Below are 26,414 nucleotides of genomic sequence, written 5' to 3'. Positions count from 1 at the left end.
GGGGACCATAAAAAGTAAAAAAAAATGACACAATATCTTACCATCCGGCTTTGAAAAAAAAAAAAAAAAACTAGTGTTTTAAAGGCATATAAACTTGATGTGCCTATTGCTTTTATAGATGTACCTTGTATTAAATTTTCATGTTTTTATAAAAAAAGTCTAATGCAGCATTTCTTAAAAGAAAATACTCCAAAATAACCACAACTCTGAGAATATAGTATTTTGTCGGACATCTGTAGTAGAAGTGTAGTGTGATATCTTTTAAAGGAATAGTTCAACCAAAATTAAAATTTGCTAAAAATGTACTCACCCTTAGGCCACTCAAGATGGATGTAGATGAGTTTGCTACTTCATCGGAACAGATTTGGAGAAATGTAGCATTATGTCACTTGCTCACCAGTGGATCCTCTGCAGTGAATGGGTGCCGTCAAAATGAGACTCCAAATAGATGATAAAAATATCACAATAATCCACAAGTTATCCAAACCACTCCAGACCATCAATTAACATCTTGTCAGTTGAAAAGCTGCATGTTTGATAGAAACAAATCTATCATTAAGAGACTGTTGCTTCTGGACAAATTCCATAGTAAGTTCCTGCAGAAAAAGTGAAAAAGTCCATCTCTTGTCCTCTCACATCAAAATCCACACACATGATAAGAACTCTTTTGGACTAGTTTCGCTTGCAAATGGTGCTTGATCTGTGCATATTTCACTCCTGATTCAGACTTTTTTCACTGGAAAAAGCCATATTATTGATAAAAGACTCATATTTTAGCTGGAAGCAGTTTAAAGTTAAAATGTCTTGATAGATTTGTTTGTTTCAAACATGCAGCTTTTTATTTCATAAGAAGTCAACTGATAAACTGGTGTCTTGTGGATTATTGTGATGTTTTTATCAGCTGTTTGGACTTATTCTGATGGCACCCATTCACTGTAATGGACCAACTGGTTAGCAACTGATGCTAAATTTCTCCACATCTATTCTGCAGAAGAAACAAATGTATCTATGTCTTGGATGGCCTCAAAGTGAGTATATTTTCAGCATTTTGTTTTTCAGTTTTGGGTAAATTATTTTTTTAAGCTTAATTTGCAATTTTCTCACTTTCTTTAAACACTTACCCATGTGAGCTTCAACTGTGCTTTAAAATCACCTTTAGTGTTTGTAAAATCATTTTAAAATATTGAATGCACAAGTAAAATATAACCCACAAAAAAAGATTCATCAAAAGCAAACAATCCTCTTCCAATAAGTACCATAGAAAGTTCTGTAGAAAGCCCTTCATAACACTTAACTCAGGTCACCACAGATAACCTTAATGCTATCAGCAATAAAACATCTAATACTATACTAACCCATAAAACTATAAAACGGAAACCCTTGGCACACAGGAACAGGTCTGAAGTGAATAAGGATAAAAATAAAACACATCAAGTTCCCACGAGGACGCTACACACCACAAAGCCACATTTAAGGGAAGTCACTTCCATCGTAGATGATGGGCTTCTCAATGGTCAGCTGGTAGTTGACCTTCTTGGACAGAAATCTACGGAAAAGAAAACACAGGAGAAGCAGTGATTGTTGCATTCCATCTTTCCTGTTAATAACAACGCTGTAAAAAAAGTTCAAAGTTACAAATAAAACAGATTAGTGCATTATGTTTGAAAAGAAAAGGCTATTTCCATTTTCCTACTTCAAAATTTCACGTGTTCAATGTCTTGCTTACTGTTTCTTTGTAACTGTGTGCAAATTTACTGGAATTCTTCTGTGAATATTGTTTCTACACCTTTTAAACTTTATGCGAGTGAATTGAAGACCCTTTTAAGACCAAGTAAAGAACAGTCATTTAAGGAATACATTTAAGGGGTCAATATGTTCTCTAAATGTGAATGTAAAGGGAGTTTTTTTTATTTTTTATTTATGACTAAAACATGAACAAACATTTTCCAGTGGGACCAGAAAAATCTACTTAATTCAAATAATAAAAAAAAAGTTTTTATTCTCTCACTTAAATTTGATCAGTAACTTAGAAAATAAGACTTTAATTATCTCAAGTAAATATGTCTTGATTTTAAACATGTTTGGAACAAGACAAAAACGGAGGAACAGCTTGAAAACAATTTTTGGCAGTGCATGCAACATATAATGCCATGACTATGAATTTAAGATTTTCTGTCTTTTTAAAGCTATAATTTGTAAATGTGTCAATTTATACTTTTTTTTTTGACCAACAGAAACCCTGTAAAATGCACTGCATCTGAAACTGCCTTAAATATCAGCAAAATTCTATTAGTCAAAGGGGTAGATATTTTCTGAGAAGCACAAAAGCTCTGAAAGGTTTCCTGGAGTGTGTAAATGTCAGCTGTGTGTTACTGTACCTGGAAAACGAGTTATCAAAGATGAGCGCATAGACTCCAGGACTGCGGACTTTCAGCTGGCCCTGTATGGTCTCTTTGTGTGAGTTACAGCGTGTGAGAGGAATCAGAACCTGAACCACAGGGACATCAAATAGATTTAGCACTCTACGAAGTAAAAGGGCTGCTAGGATTTATGCTCGTCATTTCAAAGAGTGAGAACGGCTTCCAGAAGATAAAAATAGGGATGCATTTTAGATGCTGCCACACTGAAGAGATGTGATAATGCAAGCTGATGCAGTGCCTGTGATGCTTGCGAGGACATGCAGCCTGCAGCACTTTGCATTATCCTAACTGATTATTATTCATTTACATTTATGCATTTAGCAGCCACTTTTATCCAAAGCGACTTACAGTGCATTCAGGCTATCAATTTTTACCTATCATGTGTTGAGTTGAGCTACAGGAACACATAGAGTTCAACATACAGTTATCACACACACTATAATTTACTGTGAATAACAAAGCAGCCAATGTTGGGGAAACTACATTACCTAGTAAAAATAGTTTTCATTCATTGAGATAAAGCAAAAGTGTAAAGTAATCTGAGTATTAATTGAAAATGTACAAATCTTCAGTTTAAATAAGTTTAAACACTACAGCTAAACAGAAAAAGTTGAAATACTAATACTAAACTAAAACTGAAATGTAACTTAAACATAACAATTTTTAAATCAATAAACAAAACTAATATAAATGACAAAAGAACATAAAATTGACAAAACTTAAAATTTTAATGCAAACTGAAATATATACATAAAAGCTAATTCAAAATAGTAATTAATACTAAAATAACAATGACTAAAAGTTAACAAACATAAAGTAGCTAATTACATTAAAGCAGGGATTATTTAGTCTTTTTTTTTTCTCTGGCAGATTTCTGGCAGAACTCAATTTACAGAGAAACAATCAGAATGTAAATTTAGGTCAATGCATCTAAAGTGCACACAAAATATTCCTAAATTGAACTAATGAATAATAAACACAGAATTTGCAATAAATTTTAAAAGCAAAAGGTTTTATGTTTCTTTGCCTTCTTTTTGAAGCTTGAAAGTAGGGGTGCTCCGATCACGATCGGCCGATCGTTAATGCGCATCTCGTCAGTAAAGCCGGTTCTCTAATTAGCTGGTTAATTGCATCAGGTGTGTGATTTCACATAGAGCAGCTGTTACTACACGGAGCCGTTGTTAATAGAGAAGATGCACCAAAAAACGCTGAAAATGAAGTGGATTTGCGCATCTTCTCTATTAACAACGGCTCTGTGTAGTAACAGCTGCTCTATGTGAAATCACGCACCTGATGGAATTAACCGCTGATTAGAGAACCGGCTTTACTGACGAGATGCGCATAACGATCGGCCGATCGTGATCGGAGCACCCCTACTTGAAAGCCTTGTTTTCATTCTATTGTTTGGGAAAAGTTCTTCAGATTTTCTCCATATAATTTAAAAAAAGACCCCTTTCTCCACAGAAGAAAGTCAAAAGTAAATAATGAAAATTATAATATTAGAATGTTTTTTCTAATTAATTTGTTACTCTCCAGCAAATGGGCAATATTTAAAGCAGTGATCTGAGAAATCAGGTTTTAAAACAGAGACAACTATAACTAGGTTTTTCATGAACTACTCGAGCAGCACTGTAACAAGGCCATATTTTACAGCTTATGCACGTGCACATGTGAATGAGGATGAGTTCAAGTTGTTTGGTATGCAAACCTCTGCATAACAAATAGGTGTTGAAGGGCATGTATGTGTGTGTTTGTTACCTTGGCCTGCTCAACAGGTGTGTCAAGTGTCTCTCTGTACACCACAGTGAAGGAGATGCTCTTGGGCTCGGAAGAGAAAACCCAGCTGATGATGGGCCCGCAGTCGCCCACAGTGATGGGAATGGCACTATAGCAACTGGACTTGACAAACAGTTCATGGGAACCATTGCCGAAATGAGGAATCTCATCTATGTCCAGAGGCACAGAGGCACTACACAAAGACACGCACCCAATTATCATCAATAATAATAGCCAGATGAGTGTGCATGTGGTGTTCTGTTGGCATATACTAACGTGAGTTCTCCTGATTTGAGGAGGGTGATTTCTGCATCCTGTACAGCAGGGACCATCTCTTCCTGTTCATCAGCGGTCACGTCACTCGATATGCTACAGTAAAACACGATAATTACAACCAACCATAAATAGTTTTTTTTATGGATTGTTCATAATGGTTTCCTGGATGTTGGCATGATGGGGTTTGAATGCTTGTTAATGGGTTGCTAGATGTCATAAACAAAAACCTGCTCTTATGTCTAAACTGTCAAAAAAAAATTCAAACGTTTTTGTTTTTGTTTTTTTAAATAAGTTCAACTTTTAAACCATTCTGGATCTCAAAACTTTACAATACAAGAACTAAGCTTAAAAAAATTGCCCTTCTGAATTTGTGCAGCTGTATTATTTATTATATCTAAATAATATAGTAATTATAAAAGAATAAAAATAATACAAATAACATATAAAGTCTTTTTTGCTCAAAAGGCTGCACTTATTTGATCATAAAAAAAGCAAAAACTGTAATTGTAGAATATTATTACAATTTAAAATAACTGTTTAACATATACAGTATGTTAAAATGTTATTCATTCCTGTGATGCAAAGCTTAATTCTCAGCATCATTACTCTAGTCTTCAGTAGCTATGCTTCCATCCGAAGTTACGAATTAAACTTATATGCAAAATTGGAATATCTAATAAAAATTTCTATACAATAAATTCTGAGCTTCAGAGCATGCAGTGGGTCATGTTATCTTATTTTCAGAGCCTGCTATTTGGGAACGCAGTTCTGGAAGTTAAAGTATATTAAGCACTTTGATGAGATTTTGGAATGACAAAACTAGAATTTCAGATGTTGTGCGATGACATCATTCCGTTGGTTGGTCCAGTTTTATGCTGTTCCATTACAAAGTCAAGTAGATGTCTTTTCTGATATGCATTAAGGAACTGATTCAGTAAAAGTACTTCCTTCATACTTTATGTGCATGTTTTCTTATTAGATGAGAAATGTATGCAACTTAGTTGAGTTTTTATGCACATTTTTAGAATTTCCATCCCAAAAATGTTATGCAATATAAGATGAATGGAAACATAGCTAGTGTCACATTATCCTTCAGAAATCATTCCAGTATGCAAATGCATGCCAATCCAAACATCTCTTATTAACTGTACTGAAAACAGTTGTGCTGCATAATATTATTTATAGGTTGTGTGGCACATTTCGGTTTCAATTGTTTTGGAAAAGTAACGTAACGTAGCTTTGCAGAGAGACTGTTATTGAAGGATAGAGCAGCCAAAATCTAAATTGGGCCCAAAAGCAAAACTATAAGTAGCATTTTTAATTCAAATGCAAAAATGGTGTATGCATCAAGCTCTTAAAGGCACAGCGGCTACAAAAAAGAAGAGTAATTAACATATTATGTGTTTGATGCAAATAATAAGGGAAAAACAAAAAAACCCTAAATGATCAAAAATAAAAATCTTTCCATTAAAACCATCTCCTTTCCCATGGAGTGTGTGTAATTACGGAAACCTCGCTCACACACAGGAAAATGCTCTTTTGAGGTTGCTTTAGAATTATATGCCAGGCAGGTGCTCATCTCAGAGTGACAAATGTTAGGAAATGTATGCATAAATTGACAGTCATCTTCCCCCCGCAATCAATCTCCCGGCAGGACTTCCTGTCTGCCTGTAACACTTATTTGAGGAAGCATCACAGCCCAATTTTCTAAAAGGAGGCCCAGTGATGCAGCCTGGGGAATCTTGATAACACTGCTATAAAGTGGACCATTCTGAGTGAGATTGTGAACATGGGACTGTTTTAGCGAATCTATTGTCACTTCTTTTTGTGTGTATATTTGTGCACAATGCATACAGAAACGAACATTTTTTAAAAATCAGATTTCATTTGATAAATGCAGTTCTTTTAAAAGAATGGAAAATGTCAAGCAATAAAAAGATACATCTAGCATCACATAGCCTTATTGCAAAAATAAGCTTTATTTGCTGAAACTACACGTCTTAGGCAGACTGTATATGTGACATAAATGTATTTTTGTTTACTTTTACATTTATTCAAATGGCAGAAGCATATCTGAAAGCCAGGTTTAAAGTTTGAGCTAGATTAGCTCACCACGTACAGTACCGTTTAAAAGTTAGGTGTCTGTAAGATTTTTACAAAAATGTTTTTGAAGTCTTATGCAAAATATAATAAAAATTATTATACATTTTACATTTTTTATTTTTTCAAATGGTATTTTCAGCATCATTACTCCTGTCTTGTGTCACATGATCCTTCAGATCTCATTCTAATGATTTACAGCTCAAGAAATAGTTCTTACTATCAATGTTGAAATCAGTTGTTCTTTTTTTTCCTTTCAGTATTATTCGAGGAGCAGAAAGTTCAAAAGAACAGCTTATTTTTTAACAGAAATCTTTTGTAGCATTATAAATATCTTTACTGTCGCTTAAATTTAATGCATCCTTGCTGAGTGAAAGGTTTCTTTTTTTTATCTTACTGAAACCAAATTTCTAAACATTTGTGTATATACCGTAAGTGTTGTCTAGGATTATTTGTTTGTGTGTGTGTGTGTGTGTGTCCTTACAGGTCTCCAGTTTGTCCTCCATCTCCTTCTTCCTCCAGTGACCCAGTGGTGGTGCGCGAGTCACTGTCATAAATCTCATTCACTTCCTCATCTGTTATGATGTCAAACGCTCCATCATCCAGTTTCTCACCAGGATCTGTAACTGCAAGTCAGGACAGGAGGACATTATCAGCCTCAGTACGAGATCAACCCATGAGAAATGGAAGAAGTGAGCATTAGCATTGAGAAAGGGACCTGTAAGTGTGGTTGTGTTGTTATGTTTAACTAAAACTGTTAAATGTATTTCTTTTATTTAAATCAAGCTGAAATAAAACATAACTATTAGACGAAAAACTTAAAAAAGCCTTATAAACTAACTGAAAAAAGTACTACAATTACTACGAATAAAACTTAAATAAAAATAAATTCAAGCTGAATCAAAATCTGTACAAAAGAAAAAAGAAAAATGATGTACGTATATAAATAATATTAAAAGAACACTAGGTGGCTCTTTCTAAGTATCATAATTCAGGTTTGAATTATTAATGATACGTAGATGGCTCTGTCACATGAAGTGTAACTTTTCTGTTACACTCCTTTCAAATGTCAGGATTTTTACTGAATGTGACTTTTTGAACCATCAAGCACCCCATTGAGAAAGACATACAGAAACATTAATTAACAAACAATATTCACTCGACATCAATGACAGGACTGCTTGTTACAGTCAAGACAAATTCGTGACATTTTCCTGCCAATTACAATGACGCATGTTAAAAACAAAGCTCTCTGTAGCAAAATCCTGATCTTTAGCATTCAAGAATGGACTTCTAGCCCATTCAATCCATTCATAAAGACAATCTTCAATCACAAAAGATGAATGCCAGACAGAACAATATATTTAAGTATCTGAAGGTTCTCTCAATCATATGTGCTGCTGTATGAAAAACCCACTCGATGTTGACAGCACCTTTGTTATCAGCACTTACGTAGAGAGAAAGGAAAATAAGTTTTATGCTTGCTAAGGGAGTTTTGAGGTGCTCTTAAATGGAAAAGTTTCCTGAATTTAAAACATAAAGAATAACAACTCAAGTAATTTTACATGCAAGACTCTTGGGGAGTTTCTTCTTACAAGACCGCAACTATGATATAATAAAGAATAAAATGAACATTTTCAAATTTGTCTTTTTTTACTGTCATGAGGCTGAAAGCTTTTTAGCACTAATGCAACACAATGAGGAGCAAAGGATGCAAAATTGGTGTGTAATTTAAGTTTTATCTATCTTGAGAAATACAAGTTGATTGCACACGTCTGTTCTCATGAATCAGCTAAATGACTAGTGTTTTCTGGCCACTCTTCACCAACAAATTGCATGCAATCTAAACTACACAGTTAACATTCACAGTTGTAATATAATGTTAAGGTGGCATTCATGTGCAATCAACTCATGTTTTTAGGATCTGTTTTCAGATGTATCTGTACCTGTAACTCTAGGTGTGGGTATATACGGTGGTAGTGGTTGACCGGCAGTGTTTGCATGAGGCAGTGGAGGATTCTCTGACAAGCTGTTGAGTTCAGCCTTCGTAAATCTTTCCACCACAGCGCTGTGCTGTGTGTAGCACTCTCGACAGCAGCGCTCCTTCTTGGAGTTTTTTGTCATCACATAATTATTGCTGCAGTAGTAACAGAAGATACGTCCACACAGCCTGCCAGGAACACAGAATAACATCACTCCAAATATCTGGCACCAAACAACACATCACTAATACAGAGTCTGAAATACTGTCCTATGATGAACGTTTTGAGTCAATTCAGAAGTCCAAACATATTTTGCTGAGGTTGATGAAAAATTCTGACCCTGTGTAAATAGTTCTGTAGCAGAAAATTGTTGACAAATCAATTAATGTCTTGTAAATTGAAAGGTGCATGTTTGTAAGAAACAAAACCATCATTAAATCATCGCTTCTGTTGTGTGGACTATTTGGGGTTTATTTAATGTTTTTATCAGCTGTTTGTACTCTCATTCTGACGGCACCCATTCACTGCAGGATCCGATGGTGAGCAAGTGATGTAGAGCTAAATTTCTTCAAAACAAACTCATCCTTTTTTTTCATATCATCAAAATCTACATCCTGAGGGTAAGTGCATTTTGAGCAAATTTCCATTTCTGGGTGAACTAGTCTTTTAATGTACTCAAAGAATTGCCATCAAAACCTCAGTATGTGTCTAAAAGACACGAGGTGAGGATTGACTAAGAATGAATTTCTCTGTGATGTATTTATTTGCATGCTTTGTCTGCATTGTTTCAGCCGGATTGACTAAAGTCATTATGCAGATCAGGAAGCAAAGCAAACCCAGAAAAAAGACAATCCTTCAATTTAAAACCTCCAGTGCAAAACCTGCACAAACAGATGAATCAAAAAGCTTTGGGACACTCAAATCTCACTCAAAATGCATAAATGTATTTGCATCATTTAACAAAATATTACTTTAATTTAAAGAAATATTAAAAATGCTCCAACAAAAAACATTGGCATTGCGAAATACTTTAACATGATTTGGCAAGTCTTTCAGAGCCTTTCTTCAACAAATCTGTACAATACAGTACTTCTACTTTCCTTAACTTTAATGTATTTTCTGCATTCCTTTGCAGTTCACTTGACTTCTAGCTTGAGATCAGAGTGGGTGTTTGTTGATTGCCCACCTGCAGTGATGGCGCCGCAGCCACCACGTGAACTGGCCCTGGCAGCCCAGACAATGTGTGGCTTCTTTATCAACCAGCCACCACTGCTCCTCCGCTCTAAGCTTCTGCTCGAACTCCAGAGCATCCGATTTCTGCCACAGAGCATCCTTATCCCTGAACCACAGAGAGAAAGGAGGAGGTGAGAAATAAAGACAATCTCTTTGCTTCTCTTTTGTCTCTTGGGTCCTCAATGTCTTAAAGCACCTTTCATGCTTTATTTCCATTTCATGTCAAGGGTAAAGTTTTATAACATCTGCCAGCATTTGATTATGTGAATAATTTTATTCATACTGAACTGCATATTTCATCAAAAAATGGAATGCTTATGTAAGTTCCTTCTGTGGCACCAGCACCTTTATATTTGTTTGATTGGGTTTCTACGCAGCAGTCCAGCTCTCACTGAGAATTAAAGAGAATTACCTTACAAACCTCTAGAAATTAATAAACCATACACTTAAAAAGAGCAAATAACAAATTTGCTTGTGGGTGAATGTGGCGGGAACTGAATTAAACAGAGATGGAGTAACAACAATCCAGCAGCTGAGAACAGGCTCTTGACCTGCTTTAACTTGTGCTTCGTGTATTTTGATATACACGCACTTCTCACCACCATTATCAGTCTTTCTTAACATCTAATTGAGAATTCAAGTTAATTCATCTGTAAAATAGTTTTAAGTCTTTTTAATTTTTTTGTTTCTCTTCCCAGAAGCATGACCGGAGCTTTTTATTTCATGCAGTACAAGATAACATGTATGACCAAAGTAGTTAAATAAATTAAGGGACTTCCATCGTCATCTTTATTAAGAAAAATTATAAAAGGAATATAAAAAAAAATTATGTATAGAATATTTGAAAAAATTCCAGCAAAAATTGTCCGATAATTTTCATTCGAAAACTATTTTTAAAGTGAGAAAAAAAAGAAAAAAAAATCCAAATGAAAAATGGAAAACAATCTACCACAAAAATCATCAAATGATTTTCACATCTAACCTTCAAAAGAATAACAAAAATACTTTGTTGCATCAAACTAATTAAAAGTATTTTATTTAGGAAAACTGGATAAAGTTGAAACCTACCCTATAGTCATGAAACACGCTAGCTAATCATAAACAATTAAATAACCTTTTTTTTTAGGTAAAGTAAAAGAAGCTAAACCTGAAGTGCAAGTGTTATACAGACCTAATAAGTTCGATGAGCCGTTCCTCCAGATTGACTTTGGTTTGGCCCAGATCCTCCAGCTCCGCAGACATCTGAAGCTGCTGATTCTGAGCCTCTGTCAACACCTTGTCCAATTTCTGCTTTAGTTCTTTCCTCTCTTTCTGTACTTCACTAAGCGCCTCCTTGGTACTAAAGGAGAGAAAAAGAAAATGGAAGTTCATAATAATGCATAACCTGACCAATAATTACTCAAACTGAATCTCTTCCATGCTCCAAGAAATCCCCATGAAGATCCATTTGGAAATCCATTAGTGCAAATCCATTATCTGTGCTGCATTAACCCTCCTATTGTGTTTGTGAATGCTCACCTTGATACACTTTCCTGCAATTGCTGCGTCTCACACTCACTCTCACGCATCCGAGTCTCACAGTCAGTGATGTGAGAGTCTTTTTCAGCAATCAGACGAGAGTATTCAACATTTACTGCCTGAACACACGAACAAACAGCTAAAAGCATGAACACAATCTGTACACAGAAACATCAAATAATTGCATATCTAGACAATGTTCAATCAATTTTTGTTTAATCGGTTTAATCAGGGTTGTTTGTACAACAGTGGTATTTTGGACATGCATATTATCATGCATATTATCATTATTAAATACATGCATATTATACATTTTTAAGGCACCACAGTGTAAAATCACTTCTATACCATGGTACCACCAAACTGCTTTTTGTGAGGGAATACCGTTTGTGGTGTTCTCTAAAATACCAAGTAAATATGGTATAATTCAGCATCATGGTTTTATCATCAAATACCATCACTTTATAACTGTACTTCCAATAAACAGTAAAGCAAACCAAAATAACAAAGTGAAAAAACTTACAACAACATAAGTTTTATTGTTCCAAAAAGCTGCACAATTGGAGGAACATTATTTTAGAAAAAAATTACAGTGGCACTTGTACTCTAATTGACTAATATCTGCAGGTAACAGTCTGCACTGCTCCTAATTTTAGACCTAATGAGAAGTAAATTATTCATCACTGTCTAGCAATTAACCCCAAACTCTTGTCTTCTGTTCCACTGTCTCGCACAGTGGGTCTCCAATGACCGGGAACAAAAGGAGCAGCAGGAGATCAGACATTCATCACCTACTAATATCAGTGTTATCAGCCAACAGAGATGAATAATAATCATTCACATGCTGGTATGCAAAAAGAATCATGTAGATAATAGAAATGAAAGTATTAAAAGTGATGATATTAGTCAATCGTCACCTGGCTCAACATTTACATACCTCTAACTCTGATAATTTGGCCTCCAGCTCAGATGTCTTCTTCAACTCCACGTCTAGCTGAGTTTTCAAGCCCTCAATCTCTTCATTAAGGCTCTAGGTTAAAAACATAATATTAATTATATCAAGAATTATAGATTAAGTATTAAAAAAAAATTTAATAGTCACTATGAGTCACAATTTTCCATGAAAAGTACTTGGATTACTTTTAATCACAAAGTAAATCAGATAAAACATCACTAAAGTCGACTGGAAATGCTGCATTCATTCATATCAAGTCAGAATTACTGTAATTATGAGTTCTTGCCTTGTAAATTGCATTCACATTGTTGAACCCGAATTGAGAGCAATTTATCTCACTTTAATGCTGTGACATGTATAAAAAATTTAATAAAAAAGGTTGTGATAGAAAAAAGTATGTTATATATTTCTAATTTATATTTCTTCTAATTTTACTATTATTAATTAATACAGTAAGCAGATATAAATATGGCAAATCAACATCAAAGTCTGATACATTTAATGCATTTTGCATTAAGACTGTTACCATAGAAACAAATTATTTCAGAGAGCTTGTGCAGAGTAGAGTTGTCCACTTGTAATTATGGTAATTCTACCATGACATGAACGCAGCAGAAGTATTTGACAGAATAGACTCGAATTGATAGTGACTGATGATTATGAACTAATTTTACCTTTATCTGGTTTTTGAGAGTCATGTTCTCCATGCTCATCTGAAATTTCACTGCGGTGATCTCTTCTCGAGCAGCATCCCGTTCACCCCCAGTTTTGTCCAGCAGCTCCTTTAGCTCCAGGAGAGTTTCTGAAAGTTTCTCTGTCTGCTGGAGCTCTTCTTGCAGACTAGAGTTTTCATGGTTAAGAGCCGCCAAGCTGGCATTAAGTCTTTCTGTTTCCTTCTCTCCCTGCTGTTGAAGTTCTTTGATCCGGGCAGCTTCGGCAGCCCATTGTTGCCGGGCTTCTTCCCGTTCTGCAGTGAGCTTGCAAATTGTCATTCCCAACTCTGCCATTTCTGTGTTGACACGATGGAGCCCCTCTCTGGTCTCAGCATTCTCCAGAACCAACCTTTCATTCTGGGCCTTGACCTCTGCCAGCTCCTCTTGGGCTGAAGTGAGTTCGGCAGTTGTTTTCTTGCATGTGGATGTCTCCTGATTCAGATGCAAAGTTATTGCTTTTACCTGTTCGCTAGACTGCAGCAGCTCTTTCACATGCAGTCGATTCTGCTCCTCTGCCTGCTTTTTCAACTGCTCAGTCAAGGTTCGTAGTTCTGTACAGGAAGCCTCAGTGACATCCAGCTTTGCTTGGGTCTTTTCCTTTTCCTCTACGGCACTGTGGAGTTTAGCCCTGAGATCGAGCACCTCCTTTTGAAGCCTAGAAACCTCTTTCACATTCAGTCCCAGCTGATCTTCCAGGAGAGTCACTTTTGAGGCCATCTCTTGAGTTTCTTTAGCCTGGCATGCACTCTGCTCAAGTTGGACCTTCTCTGCAGCCTTCCTCTGGACCTCCAGACTCTTAATCATCTCTGTTTGTTTGACAAAGGCTCTTTCTGCCTTTGCCTTCTCCACTTCTAAATCCTTCTCCCGACCTTCAAGTTCTTCCACCCTTCCCTGGAGCTCCTCATAGAGCTTCTCCTGATCCCCCAATTGGGAATCCTTATCTTTAAGCTGTGCCATCAGGTTTGCCTCATTGCATCTTGCAGCTCCAAGACTCTTCTCAAGTTCAGCATTCTGGCTGTTGACGTTGCGTATCTCCTCCTGCATTGCTGTAAGAGATGCTTTAAGAGTGACCTGGACCTCCATGAGGTCCTTGTTCTCCAGTTTCAGTTGGCAAACTGCACTTTTGGATTCCTCCAACTGCATATTGGCCTTATGAAGACTTTCATCCAGACTTCTGTTCTCCTCTCTGAGCCGCTGCTCTCGTTCATCTACAGAAACTTTGGCATCATCAATTTGTGCTCGCAACTGCTTCTCCGAAGCCTTCAATCCAGCCAGCTCACTCTCCAGGGAAGATTTGTTTTCAAGCAACTCCTTCTTGGTTTCTTCATTCTTGTTCACCATCTGGAGGAGCTTACTCTTTTCCTCCATTAACTTGGCACAGCTATCTTTGTACTCTACAATCTTCTTGGCCTGTTCTTTTGTGTTGTTCTCCAGTTCAGACATGGTTTCTCTCAGACTTTGTGTGTCGCTTTTAAGCTTCTCTGATTCCTTCTCCAAAAACTGGACTCTCTTGGTACTGGAGAGAAGATTGGACTCCTTAGCCTTCAACTGTGTCCGCAATGTTTGCAACTTCTCTACCAGACCACTCATCTTTTTCTCAAGCTCTTCTTTATCCGCTTGCATTTCCTTCCGCTCCACTTTGGCTTGCTTTTCCATAGTTTCCAAAGAGTGCTGGAGATCTTGCTGTTGCTTCTGCAGGTTGCTGGTCTCCTCCTCTCGCACGCCAAGTGCCCCTTGAAGTTTGTCCATGACGTTACGGTGCTCTTCTGCCCTGGTTTGCAGCTGTTCACCCTTTATCATCCAAGCTGCCATTTTTACCTCAGCCTCTTTGAGTGCTTCATCCTTCATTCTGACTTTCTCAGCCAGCTGTTCTGCCTGCCTCCTCCTTTCTTCTCCTTCTGCCAGAGCATCTATCCTTCCCTTCTCAGCCTCTTTCAATTCATTCAACAATTTGTGAATCTTTTGGGCAGAGTTGAAGTCACTGGCCGCCTTCTGGCCTTTCTCATCCAATACTCCATCTAGCCTTGCCATCAATTCCTCATTTTTACGCTCAACGGCTGCCAAAATGTCTTGGAGGTCCTTAAAGGAGGCCTCCCTGACAGTCTCTTGTCCCCTCAAGACCTCCAGCTCATGGGATAGAGCACGTTCACTCTCAGCTAGCACCTCCAGTTTCAGCTGGAGCTCCTGACGGTTACCTTGGGCAGCTAGAGAGACATCCAGCTGCCTTTGGAGGTCTACCACAACCCCTCGGAGTTCACCCGCTTCACTGCCTAACTGCTGAACCTGGTCAAGGAGATCTCTTTGCTTTAATTCAGATTGGTCCAGCTCCAGACGGAGCTCATCTATAGCACTGATGGAAGAATCATTTAGTCCACTGGAGTTTTGGATAGAAATGTCTGATACAAGCCCAGGTCCAAAGTCTGGACTGCCTGGGAACTCATGGGCCTGCTAAAAGGTTTGAGAATTAATGTTTGTGAGAGGGAATGCACATAAACAAAAGAATAAAAACAGATTCAGAGCAGATTTGAGACAAACACTGCCATCTACTGGATATAATATTGAAACTTCTTAAGATGTGCTGGTACCTGTGAGTACGTGCTGGCTAGACTGTTGATGCTGGAACTACGACTCAGTGGTTTCCAAGTGTGACTGGGGGAGCTAGTCATTCCCAATGTCCTCCTGTGTGACATTTGTTTTTTATTAATTTTAAATCAACTTAACTGGACATCAGTCTGCTGATTGAAATGCATTCACAAACAAACTATTACCAATCATGACAAATGGACTATAAATTAGGAGCATTATTTTTGTGCCAATGTTTTTTTGTATTAATCTACTTTACAAAATGACAGCATGCTCTTACCTGGCAAAGGTGGGCCATTCTGAGTCAAGGTCATGACCCCTGGATGCCACATCAAACTGAACATCATTCAGCTCATAGAGGTAATTAATGATGTCCACACTGAGATGGGGTTTGAGAAATGGACTCCGGGAATTATACCAGTCACTACAGAGGAACACCAGTAGAACATTGGAAAACATAATCTAACTCTCCAATGAGACAGAAAAATTATGGCGCTCTAAACCTCAAGACTTTTTAAGACCAATTAAACACATCAATGTGTTCTCTAAGTGTAAATGTCTTGTATAAGCAATGCTTCAAAGTTTGAAAATGAAAATTCCAACACATCTCCATTAATCTAAGAAAAAAAAAATACAAATAAAGTAAACCTTGAATAATTCTAGAATATGGAAATAATGTTTATTATATTATTATATTTTCTGATCACAAAAAAGGTTCTTGTTTTCCCAGTACAAATGTCTAAAATAATTAAATAAAGTTACATTTACCTGAAAACCAAAACCAAACCTTTTAAAGCCTCGCAGAATCCCAAACTATTTCAAAAAGCATTTTAAAATGTGTATTCATTAATGCAAGTAGTTTTGGCTAATGTAACTTACAACAACCGGTTGCACAAAAGTTTATGACAGTTGTTGGTTAACTTAGTTTGCTTTAACTACTCCAGCATAACCAGGATAGTACATACAGTAAGTGCATAGTAGAAGAATATGAACTGGGATGCTTTATTGCAGGTTAACTTTAATCTCACATCCCTAATGAGGCATGCATCTGAAAGAAGACCACAATATCTACAGATTAAGTGCAAACTTACCAGATATCAAATTACATTGTACTGGCCATATTAATTCAATCTCGCCATGGGTTATCATGCCATGTATTCATCACAAGCACTACACTGTCTAAGAATTAATAAATTATTATAAAAAATAAGGAAGCTCACATTAAGCTGGTATTCAAATAGCACAAACCCACTAACCTGAAATAGTGTTCTCTTAAAACAGGGAAGCCATTTAAAGAAGTAAAACTCCATTCTTAGTATTGTTTCTAATGAATTAAGCTGTATTGCTAACTAGAACATGAGGAAATGATAGGTTATGTTCAAGTTTTCGCCTTTTTTGGTTTAGATGGTGAACACCAACATGCGTCAGCTATGATGGGACAGGTGCCATTTCTCCATAATCGCTGCATAAAACAGTGTGTGTGTTTGATAAACTTTAGAATACAAATGTTGAATTACAAAAGGTTAAGGTCATTTGATTAAATGATTTACCTTCCTTACAGAATATCAAGTTTTAAATTACCATTTTAAATTATTAAATAAAGTAACATATATAATTTACTGCCATGATTAAAAATACAAATCACACACTGCAACATATACTATAACATATACAAGTACATACACATTTTAATTGCATGCTTTATAATTTTCATTCATTTGTAATGTTTGTATTGTTAAGACTGTTTTTACTATGTAAAGTACTTTAAGACGCTACTTCTAAAAGTGCAGTAATAGTTGATTATTATGACATTTATTATTTAAAATGTCCATATAAAGTATTTAATACAAATGTGTAAATCTATAATATATATATATATATATATATATATATATATATATATATATATATATATATATATATATATATATATATATATATATATATATATATATCCATATTTGTCATACACAATACAAGTTTATCAGTATCATTGGAACTATAATTATTGTATTTATAATCCTAATGCCCATTATGTATACAGTACTTGTCTACAGTTTGAAAGTCTCCTTTGCTCACCAAGGTTGCGATTATTGGATCAAAACTGCTGTAAAAACAGCAGTAATGTGAAATGCTTTGTTTTTTTATATATATATTTTAACATGTAATTTATTTCTGTGATGCAATGCAGAATTTTTTTTGTGTGATCAACATTTTTATTCAGATTAATTTCACTTTCAGAAATAAATCACAAGTCAAAGTTCAATAGAACTATGTACAAACAGATGCCATGAAACCGTCCACTTATACAGAGAAAGAGGAAGAAAAATAAAAGTACTGAAAAAATCAGTGAAGCATAGTAGGGATGTCAACTTTTCGCAATGCTGAATTTTCAGCATCATTACTCCAGTTTTTCAAACTACTTTGCTAATTTATATTAAAACACATACACACACACAAACATACCCCAAACATTTGAATGGTAGTATATCATAGTAAAACAACCGTTTTCATCACTGATAATAGGGACTTTAAGCAACAGCCTCTTGTGGAACGGCAACACCAGTCCTGCGTTATATTGCGCATGCGCGAATTTAACTGCTACTTTGTGACGTTCTACTTTAACGGTGTACTACGGGAGAACAGCTGATTTGCCGGAGTCGCTACAACGTGAGAGGTTAGGTAAATAAATGTTATGTTTCATGGCATATGACACTGTAATTTGCATCAGTTTATGATTGTCTGATAACAAACTATCTCATTGGGAATCCCGAGAACATCTACCAGAATTGGTAGGTCACATTTTCTGACATGAAATTCATTTAAGCATTCGTCTTCCTCCATGTAATCAAGGTTAAAAGGCAAGTATTGCTTACATGGTAAATCTAGGTTTTTAGACTTATTTACATCATACAATATTAAAAACTCCTCTTCTGACAAAAGATTGTCATTTAACAACAAAAGCAATCCTTCTCTTGCTTTTTTAAATTACATTTTTTTGTATCTCAATAAATAAATAAATGCCGCGTTGCGCTGTCCTGTTTACCGTTGCTTAGTGATTTTTACGTTCTTGGCTACGGCGGTGTGACGGCAAACTTCCGGTCGCTGTAGCCGTTCGATTTGCAGCTGATGCTTAAAGTCCCTAATAATAAGAAATGTTTCGTGAGCAGCAAATCTGCTTATTTGATTATGTGACACTGAAGACTGGAGTAATGAGGCAAAAAAATCCACTTTGCATCACATGAACAAATTACATTTCAATGCAAAAGAAAACTTAAATTGTAATTCTATTTCACAATATAACTGTTTTTTTTTCTGTATTCTGTACATGAATGCAGCCTTGGTGAGCATAAGATACTTCTTATTCAGAAACATTTCCAAACTTTAGTCAAATATTGTATTAATCCATGTTATATATGATTTGTTATAAACCTACATTAGGAAATATTGCACAGATACACAGTTTTTCATTCTCTTTATTTTGAAACAAAAACTATTTAATAATATCAAAAGGACAACATTTGAGTGTAATATTTGGAACTCCAAAATCAAAGGATTGACTAAGGGTCTGAATAGTAAATTCAATGTTTATGGAAAAAGATGAGCAACATGACAGACGAGGGGACCGTGAAGTGTTACCTGGTGACCCTGTGGTTCATGAGGCACTGCTGGAGTGTGTCTGCCAGCCGCTGATGCACAAGCGAGTAACGGAGAAATGCTCGGCCTTTACCCAGAGATGTCTTCAGCTAAGAGAGAAAAAGAACATCACTCCAGAATTTACAGTGGCCCAAAACATATCTGTCCCTTTTAAAAAATATGAATGACAACAGATCTTTTTTATTTTGTTTGTTTTACATTTTCGACAAGTGGTTGCTAGGACGTTTTGGGTGGACTTTTTACGTAATTAATGCTTTTCAATTGACAGTATTTTTATTTATTTTTTGCTTTTAAATTGATGGATATTAGGGTTGGGTAATATATAGGTAGACATGAAAAGCTGAGATTTTCAGTTAGAGATCACAGTTACACACTCACGTAACGTTTCTGTGCTAAGTGGTCACAAAAACATTTCATTTGCAAGTGTTTTTAAGCATTTCTGTTTAAAAGAAAGTGATTTTAAACCACTATAATGTAATCAGCAGTGAAACTCATTTCGCTGTTTCCGTGCGCTGTCAGAGACTTAAACATGGGAAGTATTGAATGTTATTTTTGGGAGTTTCTTTTGCCAATTGAATGGCCATGAATGGTTGAATAAACCGATTTGTATTTGTAAAAAAATGCCCATCTTTGAAAGTATTCTTGTAAATGCAGTAAGTAAATTAGATCTTAAGTTAAAGCAAACAGTTGAGGAAGAAATCACGTGTAACAGAATATTGGATCCGGGTAGCTCTTAAAGTGACTGCAGTCTAATATTCCTGCAGTATGTCATTCATGTTAATCAAACAACAAAACAGAGAAAATCTCATTCCTTTTGACTAAATCTCTTCTATAACTTTAATAAAAAGAAATAGTTATCTAATTTACACAAGTGAAGAACATGCAGTGTTTTTTTATACATTTGCCTACGCATAGACTTTTACCAGTAACTTGGTCAAAGTTAGGTATCTACAAGAGAAGAGAATACAAGACAAGCTGGTCACCACTATAGCATTCAGCTCAGCATCAAGATAATACAAATATGAATTTAGCTCTGGACAATATCAAGCGTGGAAGTGGTTCTTTTAAAAAGAACTTGGCATTTAGATCCGTGTTTCATGTGGGCAAAACAAGGAACAACCTAATCAATAGCACCACCAAAATTTCTTGTGTTTTAGTGAGAAAAACGGAACTGTACAATTCTGATTGGAACATTTGTTTAAACAACAAAAAAAAGAGTAGTTAACGTGGACATTTACCACTTTTTAATGCCTATGCAATAAAAAGAATAATAAACATAAACGGTATTTTTAGTAGGACTGCACAATTAATTTAATTTCTATTGTTATTACAATTACGGATGCCACAATTACATAATCGTTTAAAGTGGTAATTAATCTTTCAAAGTCCACTTATGTTATTCTGTGTGCTTAAGATTTGCTTTTTTTTCTTTCTACAGGTTATGTCAAGGGGTTTTCCATTGTGTTAATTTTAGTTTTAGTATAACATATTACCATCATTATTTTAAACCAATGCAATGTAAAGTTGACATTTGAGGCTTAATACTAGAAAAGCAACACAACTATTTCATTTAGAGTGTTTTCAGCTTGTTTATTTTCATCTAATAATATGGTAGGTTGTTGCTTCAAACAATGGTAAACAAATGATTCATTTTAAATTGTGAAAATGAATAATCGCAATTACTACTTTTGTCATAATCATGCATCACTAATTATTAGTATATATGAATAACAAAATAGTAGTAGTATTAGTAAGTTATTATTGTTCATATTTATACGTGAATGTGAATGACACATATCTATGTATTTTTATTACGTTTATGTAGTTGCATTAGTTTGCAATGTTTTTGTTGCTAACAATGTAGATTTATTATGTAAAGTGCTTTGAGAAGCTACTTTTAAAGATGCTTTAAAAAACAGTTTTTATTAGCACTATTATTGTATTATATTATATTATATTATATTATATTATATTATATTATATTATATTATATTATATTATATTATATTATAAACTGGTATTTACTTTTTATGAATTAAGTTTAATAAATATTTTTATATCATCATTACATTATTATATCACATTTCTGTATTATATATTATACACCTACACTATTGTTATTATTAATAAATTATTTTGTTATAATAAAAATAAAAATAGGAGTAGGTTAAAAACAGCAATGTAGTTTTAGATGCAATATTTAGTATGTCACTCAGAAAAAAGCTGCTCAGATGTTGGTGTTCGAAGTGGGAAGTGAAGATAAGTGAAAATGTTTACCTCTGGAATTGATTTAACAAAACGGATTCCATCGTTTGCTCCTTTGATTTTGGCCAGACAGTCACTGAAGTAATCCCAGTAGTCTTTTCTGGATCCCAGAAATGTTGTTTTCTCTTTCTGGTCAAACTGAGCAACATAATAATAACATAACTTTCAGAAAAATGACTGTGAAACATCTTAAAAACAGACTCAAAGAAGTTTCAATGGAAAATGTTCAAGGCCTTTAGGGACAGCATGGGTCTCATCTTGCATGATTAGAGAGTTGGAGTACATCCATAGCCCACTTCACACTTGGTATTAGCATCCGTTGCAGCTGATCAGATCCCAAGTTGTCGGCAGAGACATTGTCATTTACACCTGATATTACCATGCATCTCCTGTGATCACTTGTGGTTGGGTTTAATCAAAGCAAGGTTTCCCATTCTGTGACTAAATACGTCTGGCACATCATACACAAAAATTAAAGCACCAGAAATTAAAAAAATAAAGCACTTTTGTTACCTAATCTCAGTGAAATTCTTCATTACTGCAAAAAAATATGTCCTTCCTTTTTTTGTCTTGTTTTCCAGTAGAAATATCTATAGATGATTTAATCAAGATGCATTTCTGTGAGAAGCAAAATAACAAATAAGAAGTCTTGTTTTCAGCAAAACTACAAAAAAAAGTGAGTTCCTGATTAAAACAAGAAAATGTGGGATTGCAAATTTATAAAATGTTAAATGAAAAAGTTATATACATTGTGAGGTAAAAAGGATGACACTTCTAAAAGATCAAATCAGGAAGCTCAGATGTCTTGCTAATGACCTCTTCCTGACCGAAGCTCAAAACACAGCTGTGCCTTTGTGTCTATGATAATGTGAAGGTATCAGCGACACGGTCAAGCACCTCTGTATTTAAATGACACTGTTATGCTGATAAGACCAAAGATGGGAAAATGGCCAGTATTTGGCGGATCCCTGTATTCAATTTGGATGCTTTGTTTAAATTGTATCCACCTCTACTGTATGTATCCCTCCCACTTGAATGTATAAAATCTCAAAAGTATCATTGCTTTGGTGAGACTTGGATTACTGCAGCAACGCACAGTGAGTCCTCCATAAAGAGGAACTTCTGTGTGAAAGATATCCCAATGTCCCCTGGTCTTCGCTTCTGAGTTTCCAACAAAAACATTATCGTCAGTGGGTTCAAAACAAAATCAAAGGGGAAACATGTTTTCATAACCCACTGAACGATATTCTTGTTCAATCTTTCCAAGACATTTTACATTTGCACCAGTAAATATATCTGAATTTAAGGATGTTTGTATATTTCTATAAAAAAAAAAAAAAATACTAAAGAAGATTTCTTTTTCCAAAGTGTGCAACATTTAATGCCATGACTTCCTGCTCTGATTCAGGGCCCTTTTAAGGCCTTCATTTGTGAAAGTGCAACTTAAGACACTGTCATATGACCTGAACTTTATTTTATTTAATTTTTACACTTTTTTTTTAGTTTAAACCCACACATATCAGTGTAAGTTTAAAATCCTTATTTTAGCAAAACATTCGATTGTCAGGTGAGTATGCAGTACTGTTTTGTTATATATGCAATATGCAATGTAATCACACACATTTCTGTCTACTTTACACCTGTTTTCTGTGTCTATGCGTCTCTGACCTGAAGCAGGTACTCCAGTTTGTAGGAGAACTTGTGCAGACTGGAGCTGTCATCTGTAATGGGCTCGCCGTTCTCCTTATACTCCTTTGTCAGTTCTGATACAGCATCTATAAAGAAAGATCATGAGAATGAAGCACATCAAAAATACCTAAATCACATTTTAAAACAATTTCAGAGGGATATACTGTAGTTAACAATGATCACAGGCAACAAAACAAAACTTTATAGTAATTTTTCAAGGGTTTAAGAACTGCTTTTCATCCACCTCAGGAACTGAAACGGCACGCATTAGGGTTGAACTCTGACACGCAGGTCTCTCTCGTTATGCACTTCTCTTTCCCCCATGTTGAAAACCAGCACCCTGAGAATTACAATTGCTGGTGCTCCACCAAGGTCCACCGTTTTTCATTTTACTCTCTAAACAATAGCTTTGCCTCTCTCATTAAGGGCAATGCACATCCGTACCATGCAGATCTCTGATAATCCGTTGGATCTGACCCTCCCCGACTGCAGCACCAGCGGCCATGGTGTGACTAGCTTCCTGCCAACGGGGTCACGAGGTCATCTGTAGTCTGCTGAGTAAAAGAATCACAGTGACAACAGATAACTCACATTTGACATGCACATTTATATTTATTTATAGAGAAGAAGCACGATACATCGGTCACATTGGTGATTTTAAGTGGCATCGCCTTTTGTCCTCTCCCATTAGAATCCACTGACATATTTGTTTAGAACTGTTTTTGCTTGTAAACTGTGCATGATCTATGCTTTTCACTAGATGAAGCAATGTTATGGATAGAGGACTTGCATTTCATCCGGAAGCAATGTTTTGAAGTTGAAAACGGCTTAACGATGGATTTGTTTCTTACAAACACAGCTTTTTACTTCACAAGATGTTTACTGATGGACTTGAATCATGTGGATTATTGTGATGTTTTTATCAGATGTTTGGATTCTGAGGGCACCCATTTGAGTGAAATATTCCTTTAAATCAAGCATCATTATTAGTGCTTATACTTAAGTCTGATTGTACATTTATAATGTTTTAAAGTCAAGTTTAGCGTTTCCATGCATGAATTACCTATTTTTAAAATTGTACAGATAAATAATATCGCTGGTTAAATTGGTTTTCGGCTATAATCAGGCTCATTGGTTCAATTCACAAGGCCACAAATAAGGATCTCAGTATTTCTCTCTTATGATAACCAACAATTTAGCATACAAATAACTATAGTTAAGGCCAAAGTGTCTTCTTTCTCATTACAAGTAAGCAATGTGCAACATCAGTTAGTAACAGCAATGGTGACAGGACAAAAACTGGAGTGAATGCTTAAATACAAAGGGATGTCATCTATCAGATGTCTTGAAAGTCTGTGGTAAACTAAGAATCTTGTTAAGCAGATACCGGGGTATCTGGCATCTGGTGATAAAAAAAGAAATACAGGAACTACAAGGAATTACTAAAAATGTATCAATTGCAAGCTAAAGATAATTTTAAATATGGTAGGGCAAACCTATTTCTCTAATCTATTTTAATAGTTGGTCTATACAGTGGTTTAGTAACGATTCTGAGGAACAAAAATACTAAAACTTTAAATTGTGTTGACCGTGCTGATTCTATATATAGCCTACTTAGAGAGCTAGATAGACAGATAGATATAAATGTATTAACTACACTAGTTCTTTTTAAATAGTGAAATTACATTCACTGCGTCTACTGTTTGTTTCTGAGAATTTATGACTAACTAACTTAATTATAAATATCAAGATTCAAAAAGATCACATATATGGCATCTAAACCATCAGAGTGGTACAGAAAGACCTCTGAGAGAAACAATAACATGCATATTTACTGTACTGTTCGATTAACGTTACACAACAACACTAGAAACAGCTGTTTTTAAATGTAAACAAAGAGAGTCGGCGTTCTCTCACATATTATTCCTTTGAGTTTTTAATTCAAATGAAAGAGAACGAGTTTTTGGAACAGCCTTTTGTTGCCATAGAAACTAGATTTAAATAATATATATATATATATATAATAATAATAACGAACAACTGTATAAAAGTTCAGTCAAGAATTCAAAGGGCTCAACAGCCCGTCACGCACAGGATGACATGTCCAGATAAACGCGGTTTTAGACTGAAGTTAGCATGTATGTACAACAGTGGGGAAGTGTGATAAATGTCTTGAAAGTGAAAAATAAGAAGCGAACATACTTTAGCTTTCGTAAGGATCCGAAAGGTCCTCTTTTAGTTTACATCGTCACAGTAATGTGATGTGTCGTTCTTGAACGATTCGTTCATTTTGAACAAATCTTTAATGTGACTCGGGAAGAACGAGTCGTCTCGGGGGGTGATTCGTTCAGTCGCGCATGCGCAATAATCTATAGGTTCTGTTCGCTAGTAGTAATTCACCTGTGTCAATCAATGCAGTCTGAGCCGAAAAGATAATTGATTAGTTCATCGTTCGGGTATATCCATAGACAGTAAAATAAATGGACACAGCGACCCCACTGGATTCAACGGAGACAAGTGAAGTCAATTAGAAGCACGCACTTCCTGGGGGTCGAGCGTACTGCGCAGACTCAAACTGATCTTGATGACGTAGATGTCACGTGAGATACCTGACAATTGTAAGTCTTCTATTAGCTGTGCCAAGAGAAATCTAAATCACCCACCGAATCTTGCATTAAACCCTGCCCCCTGCATTATAATGCAAAAATAATGTCTGTCTATTATGGTGTGGTACAGTTGTGTTGCAGACTGGGTTTGGAGGGCAACTCTGTGCCAAAAAGTCCATGACCACTTTTTGGCCCAAGTCCGCCCCTGTAAGCAGATAAAATCAGCTTTCAGTTGCAAAAACCGAGGTTACTAAATAACCATAGCAACTTTCTCTCTGAACATAACCTGCTCCAGAGTATGTTCTGTTTCGGGGTTATCTTACTTCAGCGCCATCATGCGTGACCTGCTGACCAGAGTTCAGTGAGCGTGGCAGATTACTGATAAAGATTGGAGATATGAACCAAAATGCACATGGCCTTCGAACAGAAAAAAAAGAACGAAGTATATGGCATACTTTTTCTTACCCTTCATGCCCTTGTGCATACTATCCACCCTATCTGCCCTAAGTAGTATTAAATTGTCCAATATCACAGAATTTAGAATGTGTAGCATGCACACTGGGATACAGACTTAGCATCAGTTTCCGTTGGTACATAGCATTGTTGAGAATGTTTTGTAAGCCTCTTACTCTGGGTTGAAT

At 35.6% G+C, this 26,414-nt stretch overlaps 1 protein-coding gene across 5 annotated transcripts; it reads right to left on the bottom strand.

The window, feature by feature from the left end:
* Nucleotides 1-441: 441 nt before the first annotated feature.
* Nucleotides 442-25,618, bottom strand: LOC113041292 (FYVE and coiled-coil domain-containing protein 1-like). Of its 5 annotated transcripts, none has more exons than XM_026199746.1 (18): nucleotides 25,568-25,618; nucleotides 23,612-23,721; nucleotides 23,147-23,253; nucleotides 21,491-21,616; nucleotides 19,196-19,302; nucleotides 15,837-15,980; nucleotides 15,559-15,652; nucleotides 12,935-15,421; nucleotides 12,243-12,335; nucleotides 11,306-11,424; nucleotides 10,959-11,126; nucleotides 9,741-9,893; nucleotides 8,519-8,742; nucleotides 7,057-7,198; nucleotides 4,473-4,565; nucleotides 4,179-4,389; nucleotides 2,379-2,488; nucleotides 442-1,546 (listed from the first exon to the last, which is right to left on the bottom strand). In XM_026199746.1, exons 2-18 carry the CDS (start codon nucleotides 23,670-23,672, stop codon nucleotides 1,471-1,473), a joined length of 4,515 nt encoding a protein of 1,504 aa, XP_026055531.1. In that variant the 5' UTR covers nucleotides 23,673-23,721; nucleotides 25,568-25,618; the 3' UTR covers nucleotides 442-1,470. The 5 variants fall into 5 exon arrangements, with proteins under 5 accessions (XP_026055531.1, XP_026055532.1, XP_026055529.1 ...); XM_026199747.1 differs by having other exon boundaries at nucleotides 23,612-23,718; nucleotides 25,568-25,608; XM_026199744.1 differs by lacking the exon at nucleotides 25,568-25,618 and adding an exon at nucleotides 25,370-25,543.
* Nucleotides 25,619-26,414: the final 796 nt, after the last annotated feature.

The sequence above is a fragment of the Carassius auratus genome, chromosome 23 (assembly GCF_003368295.1).
Source record: "Carassius auratus strain Wakin chromosome 23, ASM336829v1, whole genome shotgun sequence".
NCBI lineage: Eukaryota > Metazoa > Chordata > Actinopteri > Cypriniformes > Cyprinidae > Carassius > Carassius auratus.
The sequence above is the reverse complement of the archived record's forward strand: the minus strand, read 5'-3'. Positions and strand labels throughout refer to the sequence as shown.